General features: G+C 42.7%; 1 protein-coding gene across 2 annotated transcripts in view; it reads right to left on the reverse strand.

The window, feature by feature from the left end:
- The window catches only part of LOC139423243 (unconventional myosin-VIIa-like), a 71563-nt gene that overhangs the window by 27065 nt on the left and 20673 nt on the right, over positions 1-23825 (reverse strand). For both annotated transcript variants that reach the window (XM_071175047.1, XM_071175046.1), the window contains 10 exons: positions 22934-23131; positions 19292-19411; positions 18144-18347; positions 15210-15389; positions 6980-7078; positions 6536-6663; positions 5273-5399; positions 3330-3449; positions 1289-1462; positions 851-1078 (listed from right to left, as the gene is read on the reverse strand). In XM_071175047.1, the coding sequence (XP_071031148.1) occupies positions 851-1078; positions 1289-1462; positions 3330-3449; positions 5273-5399; positions 6536-6663; positions 6980-7078; positions 15210-15389; positions 18144-18347; positions 19292-19411; positions 22934-23131 (1578 nt within the window). The remainder of the gene's footprint in view (positions 1-850; positions 1079-1288; positions 1463-3329; positions 3450-5272; positions 5400-6535; positions 6664-6979; positions 7079-15209; positions 15390-18143; positions 18348-19291; positions 19412-22933; positions 23132-23825) is intronic.

A 23825-nucleotide genomic window follows, 5' to 3' on the forward strand; every position in this document is an offset into this window, starting at 1 on the left:
CATTTTCCCATTGAAGTCAGTTACGACGCCGAACTGGTCAGGTCAAAACCCTGGTGAGGATGACAAGCACTGTCAGACGGTTTCTGACAGTTTGTGCAGAAATCCTTTGGTTGTGCAAGCCCACAGTTACATCAGCTGTCCGGGTGGCTGGTCTCAGACGATCCCGCAGGTGAAGAAGCCAGATGTCGAGGTCCTGGGCTGGCGTGGTTATACATGGTCTGCGGTTGTGAGACCAGTTGGATGTACTGACAAATTCTCTAAAAGGTTGTTGGAGGTGGTTTATGGCAGAGAAATTAATATTAAATTATCTGGCAACAGCTCTGTTGGACATTCCTGCTGTCAGTATGCCAATTGCACACTCTCTCAAAACTTGAGACATATGTGGTAGTGTGTCGTGTTACAAAACTGCACATTTTAGTATGGCCTTTTATTGTCCCCAGCACAAGGTGCACCTGTGTAATGATCATGCTGTTTAAATCAGCTTCTTGATATGCCACACCTCAGGTGGATCGATTATCTTGGCAAATAAGAAATGCTCACTAACAGGGATGAAAACAAATTTGTACACAGAATTAAGGGAAATATAAGTTTTTTTGTGCATTGGGAACATTTCTGGGATCTTTTATTTCAGCTCATGAAACATGGGACCAACACTTTAGACATTTTTGTTCAATGAACATCAGCATGAACTAAATTCAACATAAAAACGCCATCTCACATCATTCATTAACCTGTAAAAGAGCAAAGAAGAGTGGAAAAGACACAATCAAAGAGCAATTCCCCAAATCTCTCACCTCTAACCTCCCTCCTCATAAATGCCTTCATCCCTCTGCCCTCATTCCCCACTCACCCTCTCGCAGTGGTACTCGCCGAACTTGACTCCCCGGACAGTCTGCTGGTAGATGAGGTTGGTGGCCACACTGTCGTCGCCAGGATTGTGCCAGGGCGTGAAGATCTCCTTCCTGAAGAAAAGGCGCCAGGGAGCATTCCTCTCCTGGGCACCCTGCTCCTTGGCATACTGCTCGCACTGCGACACGGCATCCATCACATGGTCGCTGCCGCTGCCCAATGAGGATACCTGGGGGGAGAGGGGGAAAAATGGACATTCAACATCGTTAATAAACGTGGACTCGATAGCTTCTCAAACAAGTTTGTGAGACCGTAAGCTTGAGTGAGTTATTGAGTAAGCAAGAGTGAGTGTGTCCCTGCTTGTATACATGCGTGTGTGTGTGTGCACATCTACACAAGTCTCTCGCTCAGATGAAGCGAGTGAAGTCCAGTCCAGTACCTTGTCAAACAGGGCGATAAAGAGGGAGAAACCGAAGCGGTCTTGGAGGCTGATCTTGTCGGCCAGGGAATTACACAGCTCGTTGGCTGTGGTGGCTGAGTCAGTCAGCAGGGTCTTAGTGGTGCCATCCATGAAGGTCACTGGCAACATGATGGGTTTCTTCGACTTAGTGGCCTGGGGGGGGGGTGATTATTTTTGATAAAAAAATAACTCCAGGCTACGCTTGAATGTCTAAAACCAGACAGTAAAAATATGGGCACCCTTGCACTTTTCTTAAATAATTCTATATTTTTACATAATTTGGTTTAAATTGATATGATGTTTTATTGAATTTAACCTTTTTTTAACTAGGCAAGTCAGTTAAGAACAAATTGTTATTTACAATGATGGCCTACACCGGTCAAACCCAGACGACGCTGAGCCAATTATGTGCCGCCCTATGGGACTCCCAATCACGGCCGGTTGTGATACAGCCTGGATTCAAACCAGGGTGTCTGTAGCGACGGCTCTAGCACTGAGACGCAGTGCCTTAAAACTCTGCGTCACTTTTCAACATTGCAGAACCAATTATATATTTGTTAACTTAAGTTTACCATTTTCATGTAGAAAATAAAGACAAACGGCATAGACAAATTGATTTTCACCCCGGAGCTAGTACTTAGTTGCACCCCATTTGGCCAATATAACTGCCAACAAATGCTTCTTGTAGCTATCAATAAGCTTGCTGCACGTTACTACTGACAATTTGTCCCACTCTTCAGCAGCAAACCAAATGATAATAACACCCTCCCTACAATCAAAGACGTGGGAGGTTTGAGAATGCTGTGAGATTGATTTGCTGCCTCTGGTACTGTGGGCCTTGAACACGTGCAAGGCATCATGAAATCAGAAGATTATCAGGTGTCGAATGTTCAACCCAGCATCCAAAAACTGGGTCTCCATTGAATGTTGTGTGTCTTCCAGCAGCACATCAAAAAGCACCCAGGAATGGTTCAAGAAGCGATGCTGAACTGTTCTGGAATGGCCAGCGTAGAGTCCAGATCTGAATCATATCTAAAACCTATGGAGAGATCTGAGCACAGCAGTTGGCGGAGGGCACCCCTCAAACATTGAAGAATTAGAGCAGTCTGCTGCTGAAAAGTCGGTGTTTGTCAGCAGCACACTTGGCCAAAGGCTGTGCAACCAAGTCCTAGCTCCGGGGTGCAAATAATTTAATCTATGCCATTTGTCTTTATTTTCTCAATTAAAATGCTATACTTAGGTAACAAAAATTGTATTGGTTCTGCAATGCAGAAAATCCCATAACAAGGTGTGGTAACCAAAAGTTGAATTGTTGAAATTTCAACACATTTTTGAAGAAATAGGAAATCATTTAAGTGCAAGGATGGCAATATATTTGCAGTGGTGTAAAGTACTTAAGTAAAAAATACTTGAACGTACTAATTAAGTATTTTGGGGGGGGTATCTGTACTTTACTATTTATATTTTTGATTACTTTTACTCCACTACATTCCTAAAGCAAACAATGTACTTTCTACTCCATACATTTTCCCTGGCACCCAAAAGTACTCATTACATTTTGAATGCTTAGCAGGACAGGAAAATGGTCTAATTCAAGCACTTAAAGAGAAAATCCCTGGTCATCCTTATTGCATCTGATCTGGCGGACTCAATAAACACAAATGCTTTGTTTGTAAATGATGTCTGAGTGTTGGAGTGTGCTCCTGGCTATCCCTAAATTTTAAAAACAAGAACATTGTGTCGTCTGGTTTACTTAATATAAGGTATTTGAAATGATTTATACTTCTACTTTGGATACTTAAGTATATTTTAGCAATAACATTTACTTTTGAAAACCAAATACTTTTTTACTCAAGTAGTATTTTACTGGCTAACGTTCACTTTTACTTGAGCAATTTTATATGAAGGTATCTTTACTTTTAGTATGACAATTGGACACTGATCTCAATTTAGCATTTTCCACCTAATAATATGGTTCAGAACTTCCCCCATGATTCACTGATCTTAGATCTGTGCGTACCTGCAACTCGAGCCAAGATGGTGGCTGGGTCCTGGTGCAGTTCACAAATGTCCTCCTCAACCTCTCCTCGCAGTATGGAGCGTAGCCTGGCGGACCACTGATCATGAACGTACGCAAATACTGACGGAGGGAGAAGGGGGGGGGGTCTCAGGGGTTAAAGACCAATGAGACATCCTGGGGCACATTCAGTGGATCCACTTTCAATTCATCCGGAGTAGACCAAGACAAACGAGAAGTGTTGGTGTGTGTGTGTTCGCACCCATATATGCATACATGTGTACAGTGCCTTGCGAAAGTATTCGGCCCCCTTGAACTTTGCGACCTTTTGCCACATTTCAGGCTTCAAACATAAAGATATAAAACTGTATTTTTTTGTGAAGAATCAACAACAAGTGGGACACAATCATGAAGTGGAACGACATTTATTGGATATTTCAAACTTTTTTAACAAATCAAAAACTGAAAAATTGGGCGTGCAAAATTATTCAGCCCCTTTACTTTCAGTGCAGCAAACTCTCTCCAGAAGTTCAGTGAGGATCTCTGAATGATCCAATGTTGACCTAAATGACTAATGATGATAAATACAATCCACCTGTGTGTAATCAAGTCTCCGTATAAATGCACCTGCACTGTGATAGTCTCAGAGGTCCGTTAAAAGCGCAGAGAGCATCATGAAGAACAAGGAACACACCAGGCAGGTCCGAGATACTGTTGTGAAGAAGTTTAAAGCCGGATTTGGATACAAAAATATTTCCCAAGCTTTAAACATCCCAAGGAGCACTGTGCAAGCGATAATATTGAAATGGAAGGAGTATCAGACCACTGCAAATCTACCAAGACCTGGCCGTCCCTCTAAACTTTCAGCTCATACAAGGAGAAGACTGGTCAGAGATGCAGCCAAGAGGCCCATGATCACTCTGGATGAACTGCAGAGATCTACAGCTGAGGTGGGAGACTCTGTCCATAGGACAACAATCAGTCGTATATTGCACAAATCTGGCCTTTATGGAAGAGTGGCAAGAAGAAAGCCATTTCTTAAAGATATCCATAAAAAGTGTTGTTTAAAATTTGCCACAAGACACCTGGGAGACACACCAAACATGTGGAAGAAGGTGCTCTGGTCAGATGAAACCAAAATTGAACTTTTTGGCAACAATGCAAAACGTTATGTTTGGCGTAAAAGCAACACAGCTGAACACACCATCCCCACTGTCAAACATGGTGGTGGCAGCATCATGGTTTGGGCCTGCTTTTCTTCAGCAGGGACAGGGAAGATGGTTAAAATTGATGGGAAGATGGATGGAGCCAAATACAGGACCATTCTGGAAGAAAACCTGATGGAGTCTGCAAAAGACCTGAGACTGGGACGGAGATTTGTCTTCCAACAAGACAATGATCCAAAACATAAAGCAAAGTCTACAATGGAATGGTTCAAAAATAAACATATCCAGGTGTTAGAATGGCCAAGTCAAAGTCCAGACCTGAATCCAATCGAGAATCTGTGGAAAGAACTGAAAACTGCTGTTCACAAATGCTCTCCATCCAACCTCACTGAGCTCGAGCTGTTTTGCAAGGAGGAATGGGAAAAAATGTCAGTCTCTCGATGTGCAAAACTGATAGAGACATACCCCAAGCGACTTACAGCTGTAATCGCAGCAAAAGGTGGCGCTACAAAGTATTAACTTAAGGGGGCTGAATAATTTTGCACGCCCAATTTTTCAGTTTTTGATTTGTTAAAAAAGTTTGAAATATCCAATAAATGTCGTTCCACTTCATGATTGTGTCCCACTTGTTGTTGATTCTTCACAAAAAATACAGTTTTCTATCTTTATGTTTGAAGCCTGAAATGTGGCAAAAGGTCACAAAGTTCAAGGGGGCCGAATACTTTCGCAAGGCACTGTATATGCGCTGTGTGTGTGTTAGCAAAAACACGAGGGTCTTACTTTGACAAACTTCTCAGAGGGAGCAAAGCAGCCAGCGCAGAGAGAGAGCAGGATCCAGCCACGTGCATGGCTACTCTTAGATGGGTTCTGGGTCATCTGCTTACAGATCTGACAGTAGATCTCATCCCTGGTAATAGACACAACAGCCAGCCAATAACAGTGATGGTTAGGGGTCCCCATATTCAAACTAGCATACCACTTAGAATACAGGTCCAATATATTACTTAATCATTTCTTTGTGACAGGTGCAAACAATTACATTTACGTAATTTAGCAGATGCTCTTATCCAGTGTGACTAACAATTAGTGCATTCATCTTAAAATACTGTAGCTAGGTGAGACAATAACATATGACAATTGTTGTACATTTTCCCTCAACAAAGTATTTATCAGCTAAGTCTGTGATACTAGCAAAAAACTAGGTGGGAGTTATTTAAGATAGTGTACTCTTTAAAGAGGTAGTGTTTCAGACATTTTTGGAAGATGGGCAGGGACTCCGCTGTCCTGACGCTGTCCTGACGCTGTCCTGAACATTGGGGTACCAGAACAGAGAAGAGCTTTGACTGGGCTGAGTGGGAGCTGCCTTCCTGTAGCGGTGGGAGGGCCAAGTGACCAGAGGTGGCAGAACGGAGTGTTCGGGTTGGGGTGTAGGGTTTGAGCATAGCCTGAAGGTAGGGATGGGCAGTTCTCTTGTTGGTCCGTATCAAGCACCAGGGTCTTGAAGATGATGCGAGCTTCGAATGGAAGCCAGTGGAGTGTGGGGAGGAGCCAGGTGACATGGGTTGAACAGGTGGGATGCGGCATTCTGGATAAGTTGCAGCGGTTTTATGGCACAAGCGGTGAGCCAACAGAGAGTTGCATTAGTCTAGATGGAAGATGACAAGTGCATGGATTAGGACCTGGCCACTTCCTGTGTGAGGAAAGGTCGTACTTTACGGATGTTGTAGAGCATGAACCAGCAGGAGCGAGTATCTGCTTTGATGTATGCAGAGAACGACAGGGTGTTGTCCAGGGTCACGCCAAGGGGCACCGTGGAGTTATCAACTGTGATGGAAAGGTCTCAGAGCGGGCAGGCCTTCCCCGGGAAGAAGAGCAGCTCCATTTTGTCGAGGTTGCACTTAAGATGGTGACCAACATCCAAGCACTATGGTGGAAGCTCAGATCATCAATGAAGGAGGGGAGGCATGGAAAGAACAGATTAAGAATGCAGAGAAAAAGTATTTCTGAGTAATTGGTAGAATAAGTCAAAGGGTCGTAGGTCACCTGAGGACGGGCCTTAGGATGCCGTTGCCGATGATGAAGTGCAGCTTCTCCAGGTTGGAGGTGGGCCGGTCCTCCAACATGCTGTTTCCCTGTAGGCTGTAATCACTGTCCATCAAACGCCGGGTCACCTATAGGGGAGAAGAGGAGGCGGTGCCAACAGGGAACATTGGTATTGGTAAATGCTGAGTTGGCAACGGGGGGTTTGGATTACAGGGGTACCCACAGATGCTGAACACCCCCATAACAAATCAGAGTACCCTTATAATCTGTCAAATATTAACATGGGAATATCCATAAACAGCAACAAGAATGTTGGTCCAACCCACTATTTTTGGGATTGTGTGGCTCAGTTGGTAAGAGCACGGTAATGCTAACTGGCATATACTATCATTATTATGTTTTTTACTATTATTATTATTATGAAAGCTATAATGAGACACAAACCTCCTCAGTGATCTTGGACTTCCTCTTCAGTGTGAGAGAGACCAGCTTGTGTCTCACACTGTTCTTCTTTTGCCCACCACCACCTTCATTCGAGCTGTTCTGTAAGAGGGAGAGAGAGGGGCGTAGTTGAGCTTCATGTTGTCTGTAAGTCTGTCTGTGTTCTGGATGACATACACAAAAAAATCCACCCATTCTACCAACATCCTCCTTCTCATCTCCTCAATACTCATTATGAAATACTAGCGGCCAATGACTGAAGGCAAACAAGAGTCGTCTTGGGGGTGGGGTTTGATGTGGGTCTTTGCCATTCAATTACAACAAACAAGTGCAGTAGTGAGTACAGCGAGGTAAGCTATGCTAGCGTTGCTATGGATAGAACAAAGATTTGAAGATGATGACTTCCAAAAAGCTTATTTCTCTCAAAATGTTGTGCATGAATTTGCTTACATCCCTATTAGTGAGCATTTCTCCTTTGCCAAGATAATCCAGCCACCTGAGAGATGTGGTATATCAAGAAGCTGATTAAACAGCATGATCATTACACAGGAGTATTTCTGTCTGATTGGCGCCCACCCATGGCTGCACCCTGCCCAGTCATGTGAAACCCATAGACTAAGGCCTAATTAATTCATTTCAATTGACTGATTTCCTTATATGAACTCTAAATTGTTGCATTTATATTTTTGTTCTGTATAGTACCGGGTTGGACCCCCTTTGCCTCCAGAAAAGCCTGAATTTTTTGTGAGCATGGATTCTACAACGTGACACAAACGTTCCACAGGGGTGTTAGTCCTTGCTGACGCGATGGCATCACACAGTTGCTGCAGATTGGACAGAGGTACATTCATGCTGTGAACAGCTCGTTCCATCTTATCCCAAAGATGTTCTATTGGGTTTGGTCAGCAACAATGTTCAAATATACTGTGGCGTTCAATCTTTGCTCAATTGGTATTAAGGGATCTAACGTGTGACAGGAAAACATTCCCCACACCAGTACACCACGGCCATCAGCCTGTACTGTTGACACCAGGCAGGACGGGACCATGGGCTTACACCAAATCCTGACTCTGCCATCAGCATGAAGCAACAGGAACTGTGATTCGACGGACCAAGCAATGTTTTTCCACTCCTCAATGGTCCAGTGTTTGTGATCGCATGCCCACTGTAGCAGCAGCTTCTTGTTATTTTTAGCTGATAGGAGTGGAACCTGGTGTGGTCGTCTGCTGCAATAACCCATTCATGACAAGGATCGACGAGTTGTGCACGATTCTTGCCATTCTCCTTCCACCTCTCTCATCAACAAGCTGTTTTCGCCCCCTCAGGACTGCCGCTGATTGGGTGTTTTTTGTTTGTCGCGCCATTCGCGGTAAACACTAGAAATCATTATGCATTAAAAGCCCAGGAGGGCCGGCCGTTTCTTAGATAATGGATCCCAACGCTCAAAATTGCTTAGGTCACTCGTCTTTCCCATTCTAACGTTAAATCGAACAGTAACTGAATGTCTACCTACTTTATATAGCAAGCCACAGCCACGTGACTCACTGACTGTAGGAGCAATCTTTTCTCGTGAACGGGATGGTGTACCTAATAAACTGGCCACTGTGAGTGTATGTTACTGTGGAAACAATATAAACTACTGTGAGTTGAATGACCTCGGTCTTCAGTCAGCTCAGCTGTTCTACAACATAATGTTCTATAGCTGGCTCGTTGTGTCTCGTCTCAAGTCCGCTGTTAGATCTTTCCCGGGAGACAAATTCCAGAACTAATATCCCTACAGGTGTAAATTACATGTGGACATCGCACAAACGTCACCTACCTTGAGTGTTGATACATCAACCATTTCTTTTAGTTGTGTTACAAAGACAAAATATTTTTGGGCTGTAGATATCATATTGATGTGCTTATAAAGACAGTATGCCTCCACTTTACTAAACAAATCAAAATCAGCTTTGTGTAGAGTACAACTTCAGCTGTCTAACCAGAGCTAGAATGGCATTTGTATTTCTATTTGCCCTAATCTAAGGATTTGGCTGTCTAACACACTGACATGCACAGCTCTCTGGGTGAGGTTCTGTCTTCAGTGGGTGAATAAGTCCCTTCTGTCTATATCATGTATTCAGTGGTGAAACGTCATTCAGGGGCAGAGCCCCATCTGTTTTGCATGTTATTTTGGCATTAATATGTGTCACATATCAGTTTACAAACAATGTAAAAAATATAGAATCATAAAAACTTCTTTGGGATCGTTGTCCCTTCCACAGGACGGTTGAGCTAATGTAGGCTAATGCAATTAGCATGAGGTTGAAAGTAACAAGAAAATATCCCAGGACATAGACATATCTGATATTGGCAGAAAGCTTAAATTCTTGTTAATCTAACTGCATTGTCCAATTTACAGTAGTTATTACAGTGAAATAATACCATGCTACTGTTTGAGGAGAGTGCATAATTTTGAACATGAAAAGTTATTAATAAACAAATTAGGCACATTTGGGCAGTCTTGATACACAATTTTGAACAGAAATATAATGGTTCATTGGATTAATCTATAACTTTGCACATACACTGCTGCCTTCTAGTGGCCAAAATATAGATTGCACCCGGCTGGAATAGTACATTATGGACTTTCTCTTGCATTTCAAAGATGGTACAAAAAAATTCAATACGGTTGATTTTTTCTTTGTATTATCTTTTACCAGATCTAATGTGTTATATTCTCCTACATTCCTTTCACATTTCCACAAACCTCAAACGTTCTAATGTTCTTCTAATGGTACCAAGAATATGCATATCCTTGCTTCAGGGCCTAAGCTACAGGCAGTTAGATTTGTGTATGTCATTTTAGGAGAAAATTGGGGGGGGGGGGAGCGGATCCTTAATAAAGCCGCTAAAAAACTTGGACATAAACATTACACAACAAAGGCGCCACTGCAGCCTGGGTTCGATCCTGCTGCTGTGACCGGGAGACCCATGAGGCGGTGCACAATTGGCCCAGCGTCCTCCGGGCTAGGGGAGGGTTTGGATGTCCTTGTTTCATCGTGCTCTAGCGACTCCTTGTGGTGGGCCGGGCGGCTGCAAGCTGACCCTGGTCGTCAGTTTGACAGTGTCCTCCGACACATTGGTGAGGCTGGCTTCCGGGTTAAGCGAGCAGTGTGTCAAAAAGCAGTGTGGCTTGGCTCTCGACCTTCGCCGAGTCCGTGAGGGAGTTGCAGCGATGAGACAAGATCGTAACAACCAATTGGATATCACCAAAAAGTGGATAACGCCATGAGCCAGAAAGGTTTTAATACATTGGTCATGCTGTCAATCCAGCATGACTTCTGCCACGTTCAAAACAACTGGAAACTCGGAACTGGGAAACCTAAGACTTCAGTGAGTTCAAGACAACTGGGAACTGGTTAAATACGGAAAATAATTTTGAACTGTCATGCAACCGCCGCGGCACTTTCTTATTCAGGTGAACACAGAACAACAAGGTGAGTCCAAAAATGCTGCTGCTGCATAAATTATGTACTATCCCTGCTGTTGGGACAGCTTTATGTAGGCCCCTTCAGTTTGCGGGCACCGTTTGTCACGTTATAGTGCAATTAATGTATTGTTTAGTGCTGTGTAGCGGCTTGCATTAAAGAAATATATGTTTAGTTAGACCCTGTAAGATTTACATGCTAAAATCACCACTGAATATTATGGACATGTGCAGTCAGGTGGCAGAAGGGGTGGAGTGCATGACATGATGTGACAGAGGTTGCCTCATGGGTCCAGCAGGCAGAGTTCAATAAATACAATCAGATGTGAGATGCAGGAGGGCCCTCTTCTCAAACTAAGTAGCATACAGAGAAATATATGAAGATTGCAATTGCTGAACTTCTGTAGATATTCTAAACAAAGTGTAACAGTGTGATATAGAATAAACCATCCATCACATAATACTGTACAAGCAGTGTTCTGCTATTACAGTGCATTCGGAAAGTATCAGACCCCTTGACTTTTTCCACATTTTGTTATGTTACAGCCTTCTTCTAAAAATGGGTTTAATTGTTTTTCCCCCCCTCATCAATCTACACACAATACTCCATAATGACTGGTTTTTAGAAATATTTGCAAATGTATAATTTTTTTTTTTACCGAAATATGAAACATACAGTGCCTTGCAAAAGTATTCAAACCCCTTGGCATTTTTCCTATTTCATTGCATTGCAACCTGTAATTTAAATAGATTTTTATTTGGATTTCATGTAGTGGACATACACGAAATAGTCCAAATTGGTGAAGTGAAAACTGTCTAAAAACTGAAAAGTGGTGGATACATACAGTGGGGCAAAAAAGTATTTAGTCAGCCACCAATTGTGCAAGTTCTCCCACTTAAAAAGATGAGATAGGCCTGTAATTTTCATCATAGGTACACTTCAACTATGACAGACAAAATGAGAAAAAAAATCCAGAAAATCACATTGTAGGATTTTTTATGAATGTATTTGCAAATTATGGTGGAAAATAAGTATTTGGTCAATAACAAAAGTTTATCTCAATACTTTGTTATATACCCTTTGTTGGCAATGACAGAGGTCAAACGTTTTCTGTAAGTCTTCACAAGGTTTCCACACACTGTTGCTGGTATTTTGGCCCATTCCTCCATGCAGATCTCCTCTAGAGCAGTGATGTTTTGGGGCTGTTGCTGGGCAAAACGGACTTTCAACTCCCTCCAAAGATTTTCTATGGGGTTGAGATCTGGAGACTGGCTAGGCCACTCCAGGACCTTGAAATGCTTCTTACGAAGCCACTCATTCGATGCCCGGGCGGTGTGTTTGGGATCATTGTCATGCTGAAAGACCCAGCCACGTTTCATGTTCAATGCCCTTGCTGATGGAAGGAGGTTTTCACTCAAAATCTCACGATACATGGCCCCATTCATTCTTTCCTTTACACGGATCAGTCGTCCTGGTCACTTTGCAGAAAAACAGCCCCAAAGCATGATGTTTCCACCCCCATGCTTCACAGTAGGTATGGTGTTCTTTGGATGCAACTCAGCATTCTTTGTCCTCCAAACACGACGAGTTGAGTTTTTACCAAAAAGTTATATTTTGGTTTCATCTGACCATATGACATTCTCCCAATCTTCTTCTGGATCATCCAAACGCTCTCTAGCAAACTTCAGACGGGCCTGGACATGTACTGGCTTAAGCAGGGGGACACATCTGGCACTGCAGGATTTGAGTCCCTAGCGGCGTAGTGTGTTACTGATGGTAGGCTTTGTTACTTTGGTCCCAGCTCTCTGCAGGTCATTCACTAGGTCCCCCTGTGTGGTTCTGGGATTTTTTTCGTTCTTGTGATAATTTTGACCCCACGGGGTGAGATCTTGTGTGGAGCCCCAGATCGAGGGAGATTATCAGTGGTCTTGTATGTCTTCCATTTCCTAATAATTGCTCCCACAGCTGGTTTCTTCAAACCAAGCTGCTTACCTATTGCAGATTCAGTCTTCCCAGCCTGGTGCAGGTCTACAATTTTGTTTCTGGTGTCCTTTGACAGCTCTTTGGTCTTGGCCATAGTGGAGTTTGGAGTGTGACTGTTTGAGGTTGTGGACAGGTGTCTTTTATACTGATAACACGTTCAAACAGGTGCCATTAATACAGGTAACGAGTGGAGGACAGAGGAGCCTCTTAAAGAAGAAGTTACAGGTCTGTGAGAGCCAGAAATCTCGCTTGTTTGTAGGTGACCAAATACTTATTTTCCACCATAATTTGTAAATAAATTCATTAAAAATCCTACAATGTGATTTTCTAGATTTATTTTCTCATTTTGTCTGTCATAGTTGAAGTGTACCTATGATGAAAATTACAGGCCTCTCTCATCTTTTTAAGTGGGAGAACTTGTACAATTGGTGGCTGACTAAATACTTTTTTGCCCCACTGTATATCTATTATTTATTTATACATTGTTTGCCAACTGATATGTGACATGCAAAACCTTTTTATATTTTTTTTTGCTAAAAATGTAGGGATCAAAACAGGTGAGGCTTAGCCCCACCTGACCTGAATGACGGGTGCCACTGTTCACAAGTAATACAACAACAGATCTATTACCTGTGTGATCATATAGCCTACCTCAAATTATTTGGAAATATATATATTTTTTTATCCTGAACAACAATTTATTGGCAGGGCAATTCAAGCAAAACCAATATGCGGTAATAATGATTTGGGCCTATAGCCTACTTTACAAACATCATTGCTACAGTACTGTTTTTAATTGGTTAATGCTGCATTTGGCGTATGTTTTTTAAGTCATTGTAAAAACAAATCTGAGTTGTAGATCTCGACTTGCACTTTGACTTAAAGTGATTTTGACTCAAAAGGTTTGTGACCACTGTTCTAGAGTTTTCCCTGTTAAGACTATCAACTTTTCCCTCTACTGTGGCAATTGTGATCGAATCAACGCAATATTAACCACTTTCAATGCAACATACAGAAACAAAACAAACTACTGTAGGCAAGAGATTTGTTGTAGGCAGAAAGCATCAGAGTAGGATTCTATTGTATTGGCACACACTACTCAGCACGTACTCTATGCAGACCAGTGCGGCATAAACAATCAGAGCTGCAGTAGGCCAATATGTACATTTTGTTCATATACTTTGTTAGTTAGTGAGTTATTATCCCAGTTATAGATCATTTGTAGTCAGAAATAGGGGAGTAATTGCTTCCTACAAGAGCACAAAACATGTACATTTCTAGACATCTTTGAAAAGCAAGTCAGGTATAGATCTTTTTTTTCTTCTTAAAGGTGGCAGTGTTGTATTTTGAGACAGACTTGAATAATCTAAGTAGCCAAAAGGCAGAGAGTAGCATAATTTGTCTGATTCTGTGTAATAATGGTATGGGATTAATAATGCATTTTATTTTGCAAAGTGGTTTCTTGCATCAAATAACCCAACAGCGGAGCGGGTCGAGAGTTTAAAGTTCGTTGGTGTCCACATCACCAACAAACTATCATGGTCCAAACACACCAACACCCCCTCAGCAGACTGAAAAGATTTGGCATGGGTCCCCATATCCTCAAAAAGTTCTACAACTGCACCATTGAGAGCATCCTGACCTGTTGCATCACCGCCTGGTATGGCAACTGCTCGGCATCCGACCGTAAGGCGCTACAGAGGGTAGTGCCAAGCTTCCTGCCGTCCAGGACCTACATACTAGGCGGTATCAGAGGAAAGCTCAAAACATGTTAAAAGATCGCAGTCACCCAAGTCATATACTGTTCTCTCTGCTACCGCACAGCAAGCGGTACCGGAGTGCCAAGTCATGGTCCAAAAGGCTTCTTAACAGCTTCTACCACCAAGCCATAAGACTGCTAATCACTCTACCCCTACCTACATGTACAAATTATCTCGACTAACCTGTACCCCCGCACATTGACTCGGTACCGGTACCCCCCATATATTGCCTCGTTATTGTTATTTTATTGTGTTACTTTTTATCTTATTTTTTACTTTAGTTTATTTAAGAAATATTTTCTCAACTCTATTTCTTGAACTGCATTGTTGGTTAAGGACTTGTAAGTAAGCATTTCATGGTGAGATCTACACCTGTATTCGGCGCATGTGACAAATAACATTTGATTTGAACAACATTTTCAGTTACCTCCTTGTCTGAAGGACAAGTGGATAAACAGGTTAATGTCAAACCATGTGTTCAATACAGGCCTCATGGAATGTAGGCCTATATTGAAAATCACACTTTGGATGCTACTGTAGGCTGAATGATAGAACAGCTATTTCCATGTTAAAATGTAATGGGCTGCATTTTCTCCATTGTTTCTGATGGAAGGCCACTCTGGTAGGCCTGCAGTATAATCAAATAGCCACCGTAGTCTACTTGACCACTGTTAAAACTGTAACTTAAAGCGAGTACAACCTTCGTGTTCACAGTAAACGTGCGCTGGAAGTTGCACAGACTTTTCACAACATTCAAATTTGGGCAAAAAAAAAATCACAAACTCCTTTTTGCACACCTCCCCCGACTCAACCCCACATTCTCTCACGTCCTCCCTTTCATCCCTTCTCTACCCACCCCACCCCACTCTCTCTCCTCTTCTCACTCATTTATCTTCCCTTTACCCCCTCCCCCACTCTTCCCACCCACATTCTATCCCCTGTCTCAACTATGTTTAGGAGAGGGGAAGCTGAACCTGAATCTGTACCTAGGGGAGGTTTCACTTCGGAGCTCACCCTCACCTCTCCCTCCACAGTCTGGAGCTCCTGCAGCTCTCTCTTGTATGTCCTCTTGCTCAGCGTCTCGTAGATCTTGGTCATGACGGGGATCTTCTCTGAGCCGTCACTGATGGCGGTGTGGTACTTCGGTTCAGGCAGGTCCCCCATGAACCTTAGCACCGTGATCCACACCGCCAGGGCTGCCTGGGGGATGGGGGGAATGGGATTGGTTTTCAAGAGATTGTTTGGCCAAATTGCTCAATTATAGTGCATTCGGAAAGTATTTAGACCCCTTCCCTTTTTACACATTTTGTTACGTCACTGCCTTATTCTAAAATTGATTAAATTAATGTTTTTGCTCATCACTCTACACACAATACCCTATAATAACAAAGAGAAAACAGTTTCTGACATTTATGATAAATGTTGATATTTTTTAAACAGAAATATTTTTTATTTATTTACATAAGTATTCAGACACTTTGCTATGAAACTAGCATTTTAGTTCAGGTGCATCCTGTTTCCATTGATCATCCTTGAGATGTTTCTACAAATTGATTGGAGTCCACCTGTGGTAAATTCAATTGATTGGACGTGATTTGGAAAGGCACACATCTGTCTATACAAGGTCCCACAGTTGACAGTGTATGTCAGAGAAAAAAACAAGCCATGAGGTCGAATGAATTGTCCGTAGAGCTCAGAGACAGGATTGCGTCTAGCCTCAGATCTTGGGAAGGGTACCAAAACATTTCTGCAACATCGAAGGTCCCCAAGAACACAGTGGCCTCCATATTTCTTAAATGGAAGAAGTTTGGCCACTCGGCCAAACTGAGCAATCGTAGAAGAAGGACCCTGGTCAGGGAGGTGACCAAGAACCCGATGGTCACTCTGACAGAGCTCCAGAGTTCATCTGTGGAGATGGGAGAACCTTCCAGAAGGACAACCATCTTTGCAGCACTCCACCAATCAGGCCTTCATAATAGGGTGGTCAGAAGGAAGCCAATCCTCAGTAAAAGGCACATGACAGCCCGCTTGGAGTTGGCCAAAAGGTACCTAAAGACTCTCTGGTCTGATGAAACCAAGATTGAACTCTGGCCTGAATGCAAAGAGTCACATCCGGAGGAAACCTGGCACCATCCCTACGGTGAAGCGATGGTAGTGGCAGCATTATGCTGTGGGGATGTTTTTCAGCTGCAGGGACTGGGAGACTAGTCAGGATCGAGGGAAAGATGAACGGAGCAAAGTACAGAGAGATCCTTGATGAAAACCTGCTCCAAAGCGCTCAGGATCACAGACTGGAGGGAAGGATTACCTTCCAACAAAACAATGACCCTAAGCACACAGCCAAGACAATGCAGGAGTGGCATCTGGACAAGTCTCCTATTGTCCTTGAGTGGCCCAGCCAGAGCTCGGACTTGAACCTTATCGAACATCTGTAAAGAGACCTGAAAATAACTGTGCAGCTACGCTCCCCATCCAACCTGACAGAAAGGATCTGTTGAGAAGAATGGGAGGAATTCTCCAAAAGCAAGTGTGCCAAGCTTGCAGCTTCATACCCAAGAAGACTTGAGGCTGTAATCGCTGCCAAAGATGCTTTAACAAAGTACTGAGTAAAGGGTCTGAATACTTATACTCATTTTTTATTTTTGTATATATTTGCAAAAAAATCTAAAAACCTATCTTGCTTGTTTGTAGGTGACCAAATATATTACACACATACATACATATATATATTATACACATACACACATATATATAAAAAGATTAGCACAAATTAAATAACTAAAATATAGTAATTGCATAAGTACAGTATTTTGCTCCCTGAGTCAATACATACTAGTAACAACTTTGGCATCGATTACAGCTGTTGAGTCTTCTTGGGTAAGTCTACAAGAACTTTGCACACCTGCATTGTGCAATATTTGCCCATTATTATTTTCAAAATTCTTCAAGCTCTGTCAGATGTTGGTGATCATGGATAGATTTTTGATCATGGATAGCAATTTTCAAGACTTGCCATAGATATTCAAGCAGATTTAAGTAAAAGGTGTAAATTGGCCCCTCAGGAACATTCACTGTCTTCTTGTTAAGCAACTCCAGTGTAAGTTTGGCCTTGTGTTATTAGGTTATTGTCGTGCTGAAAGGTGAATTCCTCTCCCAGTCTCTGGTGTAAAGCCGACTGAAGCAGATTTTCCTCTAGGATTTTTTGCCTGTGCTTAGCTCCATCCCGTTTCTTTTCATCCTGACTACCCAGTATCTGCTGATGTCAAGAATACCCATACCATGATGCAGACACCACCATGCTTGAAAATAAGGAAGCAGTTAGTGCCTTGTTGCATACAAAATGCATGTTTTCAAATATTTGTATTCTGTATATTTGTTTTTTTGTTTTCACTCCGTTAGGTCATTATTGTGGAGACACTACAATGTTGTTGATCCGTCCTCAGTTTTCTCCCATTACAGCCATTGAACTCTGTAGCCATTTTTAAATCACCAATGGCCATCCCTGAGCAGTTTCATTCCTGTCCTGCAGCTCAATTAATCTTTGATGTGTATTGGTAGTTTAATACAGGGGTTCCCAAACTTTTTCCACTCGGGCCCTCCTTCCAGCATTGGGGAACAAGAGGTCTGTCTGTATTGGTTTCCTGACCCAGTAAGCAGTATTTGGACAGACAGACATCTTTGGTTTGGTTTAACTGGCTGCAGTCACCAAATGTTAACTTTAGTATGTTTGCCCCCCCTCCTCCACACACAAAAGTTCAGTTAGGTATTAGCATGTTCTTAATTTCGTGCCCAAATGATCTGAAATTGATTGTGTGTGTGTGGGGGGTAGCCTTAGTGGGGTTAAGGTAATATTCAGTTAGACACTCATGACTTTGCTCATTTGCAAAGCTGTAGGACCACATTGGCGAACACACACACGATTGGTAAAAGGTCAAAAGTCAGAGGTCAACTCACCAGCTGGTCACCCTCATCCTCATGGAAGAGCAGAGGCTGCTTGAGCGGTCGCCGCACGTATTTGTGTGTGGTGGTGCCCTGGAAGTACATGGTGGCGAACTTGGAGAACTTGTACTCCGACAGGTCCTCTTCCTCGTCGTCAGGCAGAGGGAGAGCTTCGTCTAAGTCCTCCTCATCCTCGGCCCGCAGAGCCACTTCCAGGTCCTACAACACACCCATGTAAACAGACCCAGAGACACAGAGACATGCACAGAAGGAGGGTCGCAGGCATGCAAAGAGGCACATGAGCGCACACACACACAGGCACACCAGTGGCATAGTGCAGTTTTACACATTACACACAGTTTTTACATTTTTTGAGGTCTGAGAAAGGGATCTTGTTTTGCCATGGGGGAGAGAAATGTACATTTTATAGCTGGAGGGAATGTTATTTTACATATTGTGCCGTGAGGTGGAGAGAAAATTTTGCTGTTTTAGAGCTCAGTAATTCTGGAAAGATGAGACAATCTTAACATTTTCCACAAAAATATGGACAACATTTTAAATATATATTTTGATAGACCAAAGTATCAGCCTCCTAATTATACTTTTTTTAAATTGTAAAGTGCAACTAACTGGATTTATGTCAACTCTGCCAGACACCATAATGCATTTCATTTTTACAATTATTCTCCAACAAGTGTTTAAAGGCCTTTGCTGTTTAATTTGAACAAATCTGTAGTACAAATCTCAAAACGTATTATTGTTTTGGTTTATAGCACTATTAAGAGCTCCAGCATTTTTTTCTAGATGTTTTTCTAGAAATACTTCCATTGTTTAAACATATGTAGCAGAACAGAGGTCTTGTGGCACTACATGTAATGAGGACATGAATAAGGGTGTAGTTGACCCTGATGAGAGCTGTTTGGGGGAGGGGGGTCCTTGCGGAGGCTGCGGGTGTGTGTGCCAGTGAGGCACACATGGAGGCAGGGATACAGGCAGGTGCATCCCCCAACCCACCCACGCACACAGACAGACATATACATCAAGGCACACAGACACACACATACTACATCTAAACCCCTACCCCTTGCACATACTCCACTGTACCTACACAGACAGTATCTACTGCCCTACTCCCCACCACCACCCCTAACGCCCCATCTCACCTCGAAGCCAGCCGGCCCCTGTCCCTCCAGGTTGGGCAGTGCCCCTGTGTTCCCCAGGAAGCCAAACATCTGGTCCACCATGTCTGAGTGGTCCACCGGCTGCTCCCTCTCCCGCTCCACCTGTTGGGTTGAGGTTGAGTTATAGGCACAGAGTACAAACAGGACAACATCAAACATATACAGTGGGGCAAAAAAGTATTTAGTCAGCCACCAATTGTGCATGTTCTCCCACTTAAAAAGATGAGAGAGGCCTGTAATTTTCATCATAGGTACACTTCAACTATGACAGACGAAATGAGATCCAGAAAATCACATTGTAGGATTTTTAATGAATTTATTTGCAAATTATGGTGTAAAATAAGTATTTGGTCACCTACAAGCAAGCAAGATTTCTGGCTCTCACAGACCTGTAACCTCTTTAAGAGGCTGCTCTGTCCTCCACTCGTTACCTGTATTAATGGCACCTGTTTGAACTTGTTATCAGTATAAAATACACCTGTCCACAACCTCAAACATTCACACTCCAAACTCCACTATGGCCAAGACCAAAGAGCTGTCAAAGGACACCAGAAACAAAATTGTAGACCTGCACCAGGCTGGGAAGACTGAATGTGCAATAGGTAAGCAGCTTGGTTTGAAGAAATCAACTGTGGGAGCAATTATTAGGAAATGGAAGACATACAAGACCACTGATAATCTCCCTCGATCTGGGGCTCCATGCAAGATCTCACCCCGTGGGGTCAAAATGATCACAAGAACGGTGAGCAAAAATCCCAGAACCACACGGGGGGACCTAGTGAATGACCTGCAGAGAGCTGCAACACACACATCAGTAACACACTACGCCGCCAGGGACTCAAATCCTGCAGTGCCAGACGTGTCCCCCTGCTTAAGCCAGTACATGTCCAGGCCCGTCTGAAGTTTGCTAGAGAGCATTTGAATGATCCAGAAGAAGATTGGGAGAATGTCATATGGTCAGATGAAACCAAAATATAACTTTTTGGTAAAAACTCATCTCATTGTGTTTGGAGGACAAATAATGCTGAGTTGCATCCAAATAACACCATACCTACTGTGAAGCATGGGGGAGGAAACATCATGCTTTGGGGCTGTTTTTCTGCAAAGGGACCAGGACGACTGATCCGTGTAAAGGAAAGAATGAATGGGGCCATGTATCGTGAGATTTTGAGTGAAAACCTCCTTCCATCAGCAAGGGCATTGAAGATGAAACGTGGCTGGGTCTTTCAGCATGACAATGATCCCAAACACACCGCCCGGGCAACGAAGGAGTGGCTTCGTAAGAAGCATTTCAAAGTCCTGGAGTGGCCTAGCCAGTCTCCAGATCTCAATCCCATAGAAAATCTTTGGAGGGAGTTGAAAGTCTGTGTTGCCCAGCAACAGCCCCAAAACATCCCTGCTTAAAATTGGTGTTTTATGTTCAGAAATGCATTGTCTCAAACAAACATCTGGTGAAAGTGTAGAGAGCCACATCAAATTACAGAAATACTCATAATAAACATTGATAAAAGGTACAAGTGTTTTACATGGAAATTTAGATAAACTTCTCCTTATTGCAACCGCAACAAAAACAAGCCATACAGGTACCCGCAGTGTTGTGGAGTCAACAGAAGTCAGAAATAGCATTATAAATATTCACTTACCTTTGATGATCTTCATCAGAATGCACTCCCAGGAATCCCAATTCCACAATAAATGTTTGTTTTGTTCGATAAAGTCCATAATTTATGTCCAAATTATGCATGGAAATATAGATAAACTTCTCCTTAATGCAACCGCTGTGTCAGATTTCAAAAAGGCTTTATGGCAAAAGCACACATTGAGATTATGTTAGGTCAGCACCTAGCCACAGAAAAACAGACAGCCATTTTCCAAAGAAGGAGCGGTGTCACAAAAGTCAGAAATAGCATTATAAATATTCACTTACCTTTTAGAAATGCAATGGAACGCAGCTAACTCTCACAGGTGCGCGCAAGACAGAGCTCATGGCACTCTGCCAGACACCTGGTTGAAACAGCTCTCATTCTTCCCCCCTTCACAGTAGAAGCCTCAAACAAGGTTCTAAAGACTGTTGACATTTAGTGGAAGCCTTAGGAAGTGCAATAAGACCCCATATGCAATGACTTGAAAACTACAAACCTCAGATTTCCCAGTTCCTGGTTGGATTTTTTCTCTGGTTTTTGCCTGCCATATGAGTTCTGTTATACTCACAGACATCCTTCAAACAGTTTTAGAAACTTCAGAGTATCCTCTATCCAAATATACTAATTAAATGCATATTCTAGCTTTTGAGCCTGAGTAGCAGGCAGTTTACTCTAGGCATCTAATTATCCAAACTACTCAATACTGCCCCCCAGTCCCAAATAAATTTATAGGCTATTTTAGCTTGTGAGCTCTACTTCTGGTTGAAATCTTTCAAAACCTCCACATAACCTCTTTATGGAACAAATCATAACTTACATTTAAGTCAAATTTGTGACTTAACCTCTTTGATCTCTAGGGGCGCTATTTCATTTTTGGATAAAAAACGTTCCCATTTTAAGCGCGATATTTTGTCACGAAAAGATGCTTGACTATGCATTATGACAGTTTTTGAAAGAAAACACTCTGAAGTTTCAGAATCTGCAAAGATATTGTCTGTAAGTGCCCCAGAACTCATTCTACAGGCGAAACCAAGATGATGCGTCAACCAGGAAATGAGCAGAATTTCTGAAGCTCTGTTTTCCATTGTCTCCTTATATGGCTGTGATTGCGCAAGGAATGAGCCTACACTTTCTGTCGTTCCCCCAAGGCGTTAGCAGCATTGTGACGTATTTGTAGGCATATCATTGGAAGATTGACCATAAGAGACTACATTTTCCAAGTGTCCGCCTGGAGTCCCTGCGTCGAAATTGGAGCGTAAAGCCAGGTGCAATTATTTTTCCATTTGAGAGCAAGGAGAAACCAGGCTTCCACGAAGGATATATCATTGAAGAGATATGTGGAAAAACACCTTGAGGATTGATTCTAAACCACGTTTGCCATGTTTCAGTCGATATTATGGAGTTAATTTGGAAAAAAGTTCGCGTTTTGAGGGCTGAATTTTCGTTTTTTTTTTTTTTTTTTTTTTTGGTAGCCAAATGTGATGTACAAAACGGAGCTATTTCTAATACACAAAGAATCTTTTTTGAAAAACTGAGCATCTGCTATCTAACTGAGAGTCTCCTCATTGAAAACATCAGAAGTTCTTCAAAGGTAAGTTATTTTATTTGAAGGCTTTACTTGTTTTTGTGATAGTTGCCTGCTAAATGCTAACGCTAATGCTAACGCTAAATGCTACGCTAGCTAGCTACTGTTACACAAATGATTGTTTTCCTATGGTTGAAAAGCATATTTTGAAAATCTGAGATGACAGTGTTGTTAACAAAAGGCTAAGCTTGAGAGATAGCATATTTATTTCATTTCATTTGCGATTTTCATGAATAGTTAACGTTGCGTTATGGTAATGAGCTTAGGTCTAAATAGAATCCCGGATCCGGGTTTGGTCGTCGCAACAGGTTAACATCAATTCATGACTAAGTGAAAATTTGACTAAAGTGGAAGTTAAGATTTGCCCCTAAGTAAACCATTAGGTGCTTCAGGAACCTGTTCCACCATCTCCTTCTTTCGTCGTGCCTCCTCCCGTGCCTCCTTCTCCCTCTCCTCCTCCTGACGGGTCAGCTCGGCCAGGCGCTCCTTGTGACTCCTCTCGGCCTCGGCCCGCGCCCGTCGCACCGTCATCTGGTTCCTCAGGCGCTCCTCCTCGACCAGACGCTGGCCTTCTGCCTTTTGGCGCCGCCGGTTCTAAGAAATGGGGGAGAGAGTTATTTAATCACTTACAAATTCTCATAAATGTTCTTCAATGTTACTAGAAGCTGGTAAGACGAGGGGTGGGGGTGTGTGTCTTTTTGACAATAACAGCTGGTGCGCGATGTCTAATATTAAAGAAGTCTCAAGGTATTGCTCACCTGAGGGAGAGTACCTTATGATAAGCTGTAGACCACACTATCTACCTAGAGGATTCTCATCTATATTATCCGTAGCCGTCTATTTACCACCACAAACCGATGCTGGCACTAACGCCACACTCAACCAACTATATAAGGCCATAAGCAAACAAGAAAAGGCTTATCCAGAAATAGCGCTCCTAGTGGCCGGGGACTTTAATGCCACATTTTTACCAGCATGTCACATGTGCAACCAGAGGGGAAAAAAACTCTAGACCACCTTTACTCCACACACAGAGATGTATACAAAGCTCTCCTCCGCCCTCCATTTGGCAAATCTGACCATAATTCTATTCTCCTGATTCCTGCTTACAATCAAAAACTAAAGCAGGAAGTACCAGAGACTCGCTCAATACGGAAGTGGTCAGATGACGCGGATGCTACGCTACAGAACTGTTTTGCTAGCACAAACTGGAATATGTTCCGGGATTCATCCAATGGCATTGAGGAGAATAGTCATCAGCTTCATCAATAAGGGCATCGACGATGTC

Source organism: Oncorhynchus clarkii, chromosome 12 (genome assembly GCF_045791955.1).
Source record: "Oncorhynchus clarkii lewisi isolate Uvic-CL-2024 chromosome 12, UVic_Ocla_1.0, whole genome shotgun sequence".
Taxonomy (NCBI): Eukaryota; Metazoa; Chordata; class Actinopteri; order Salmoniformes; family Salmonidae; genus Oncorhynchus; species Oncorhynchus clarkii.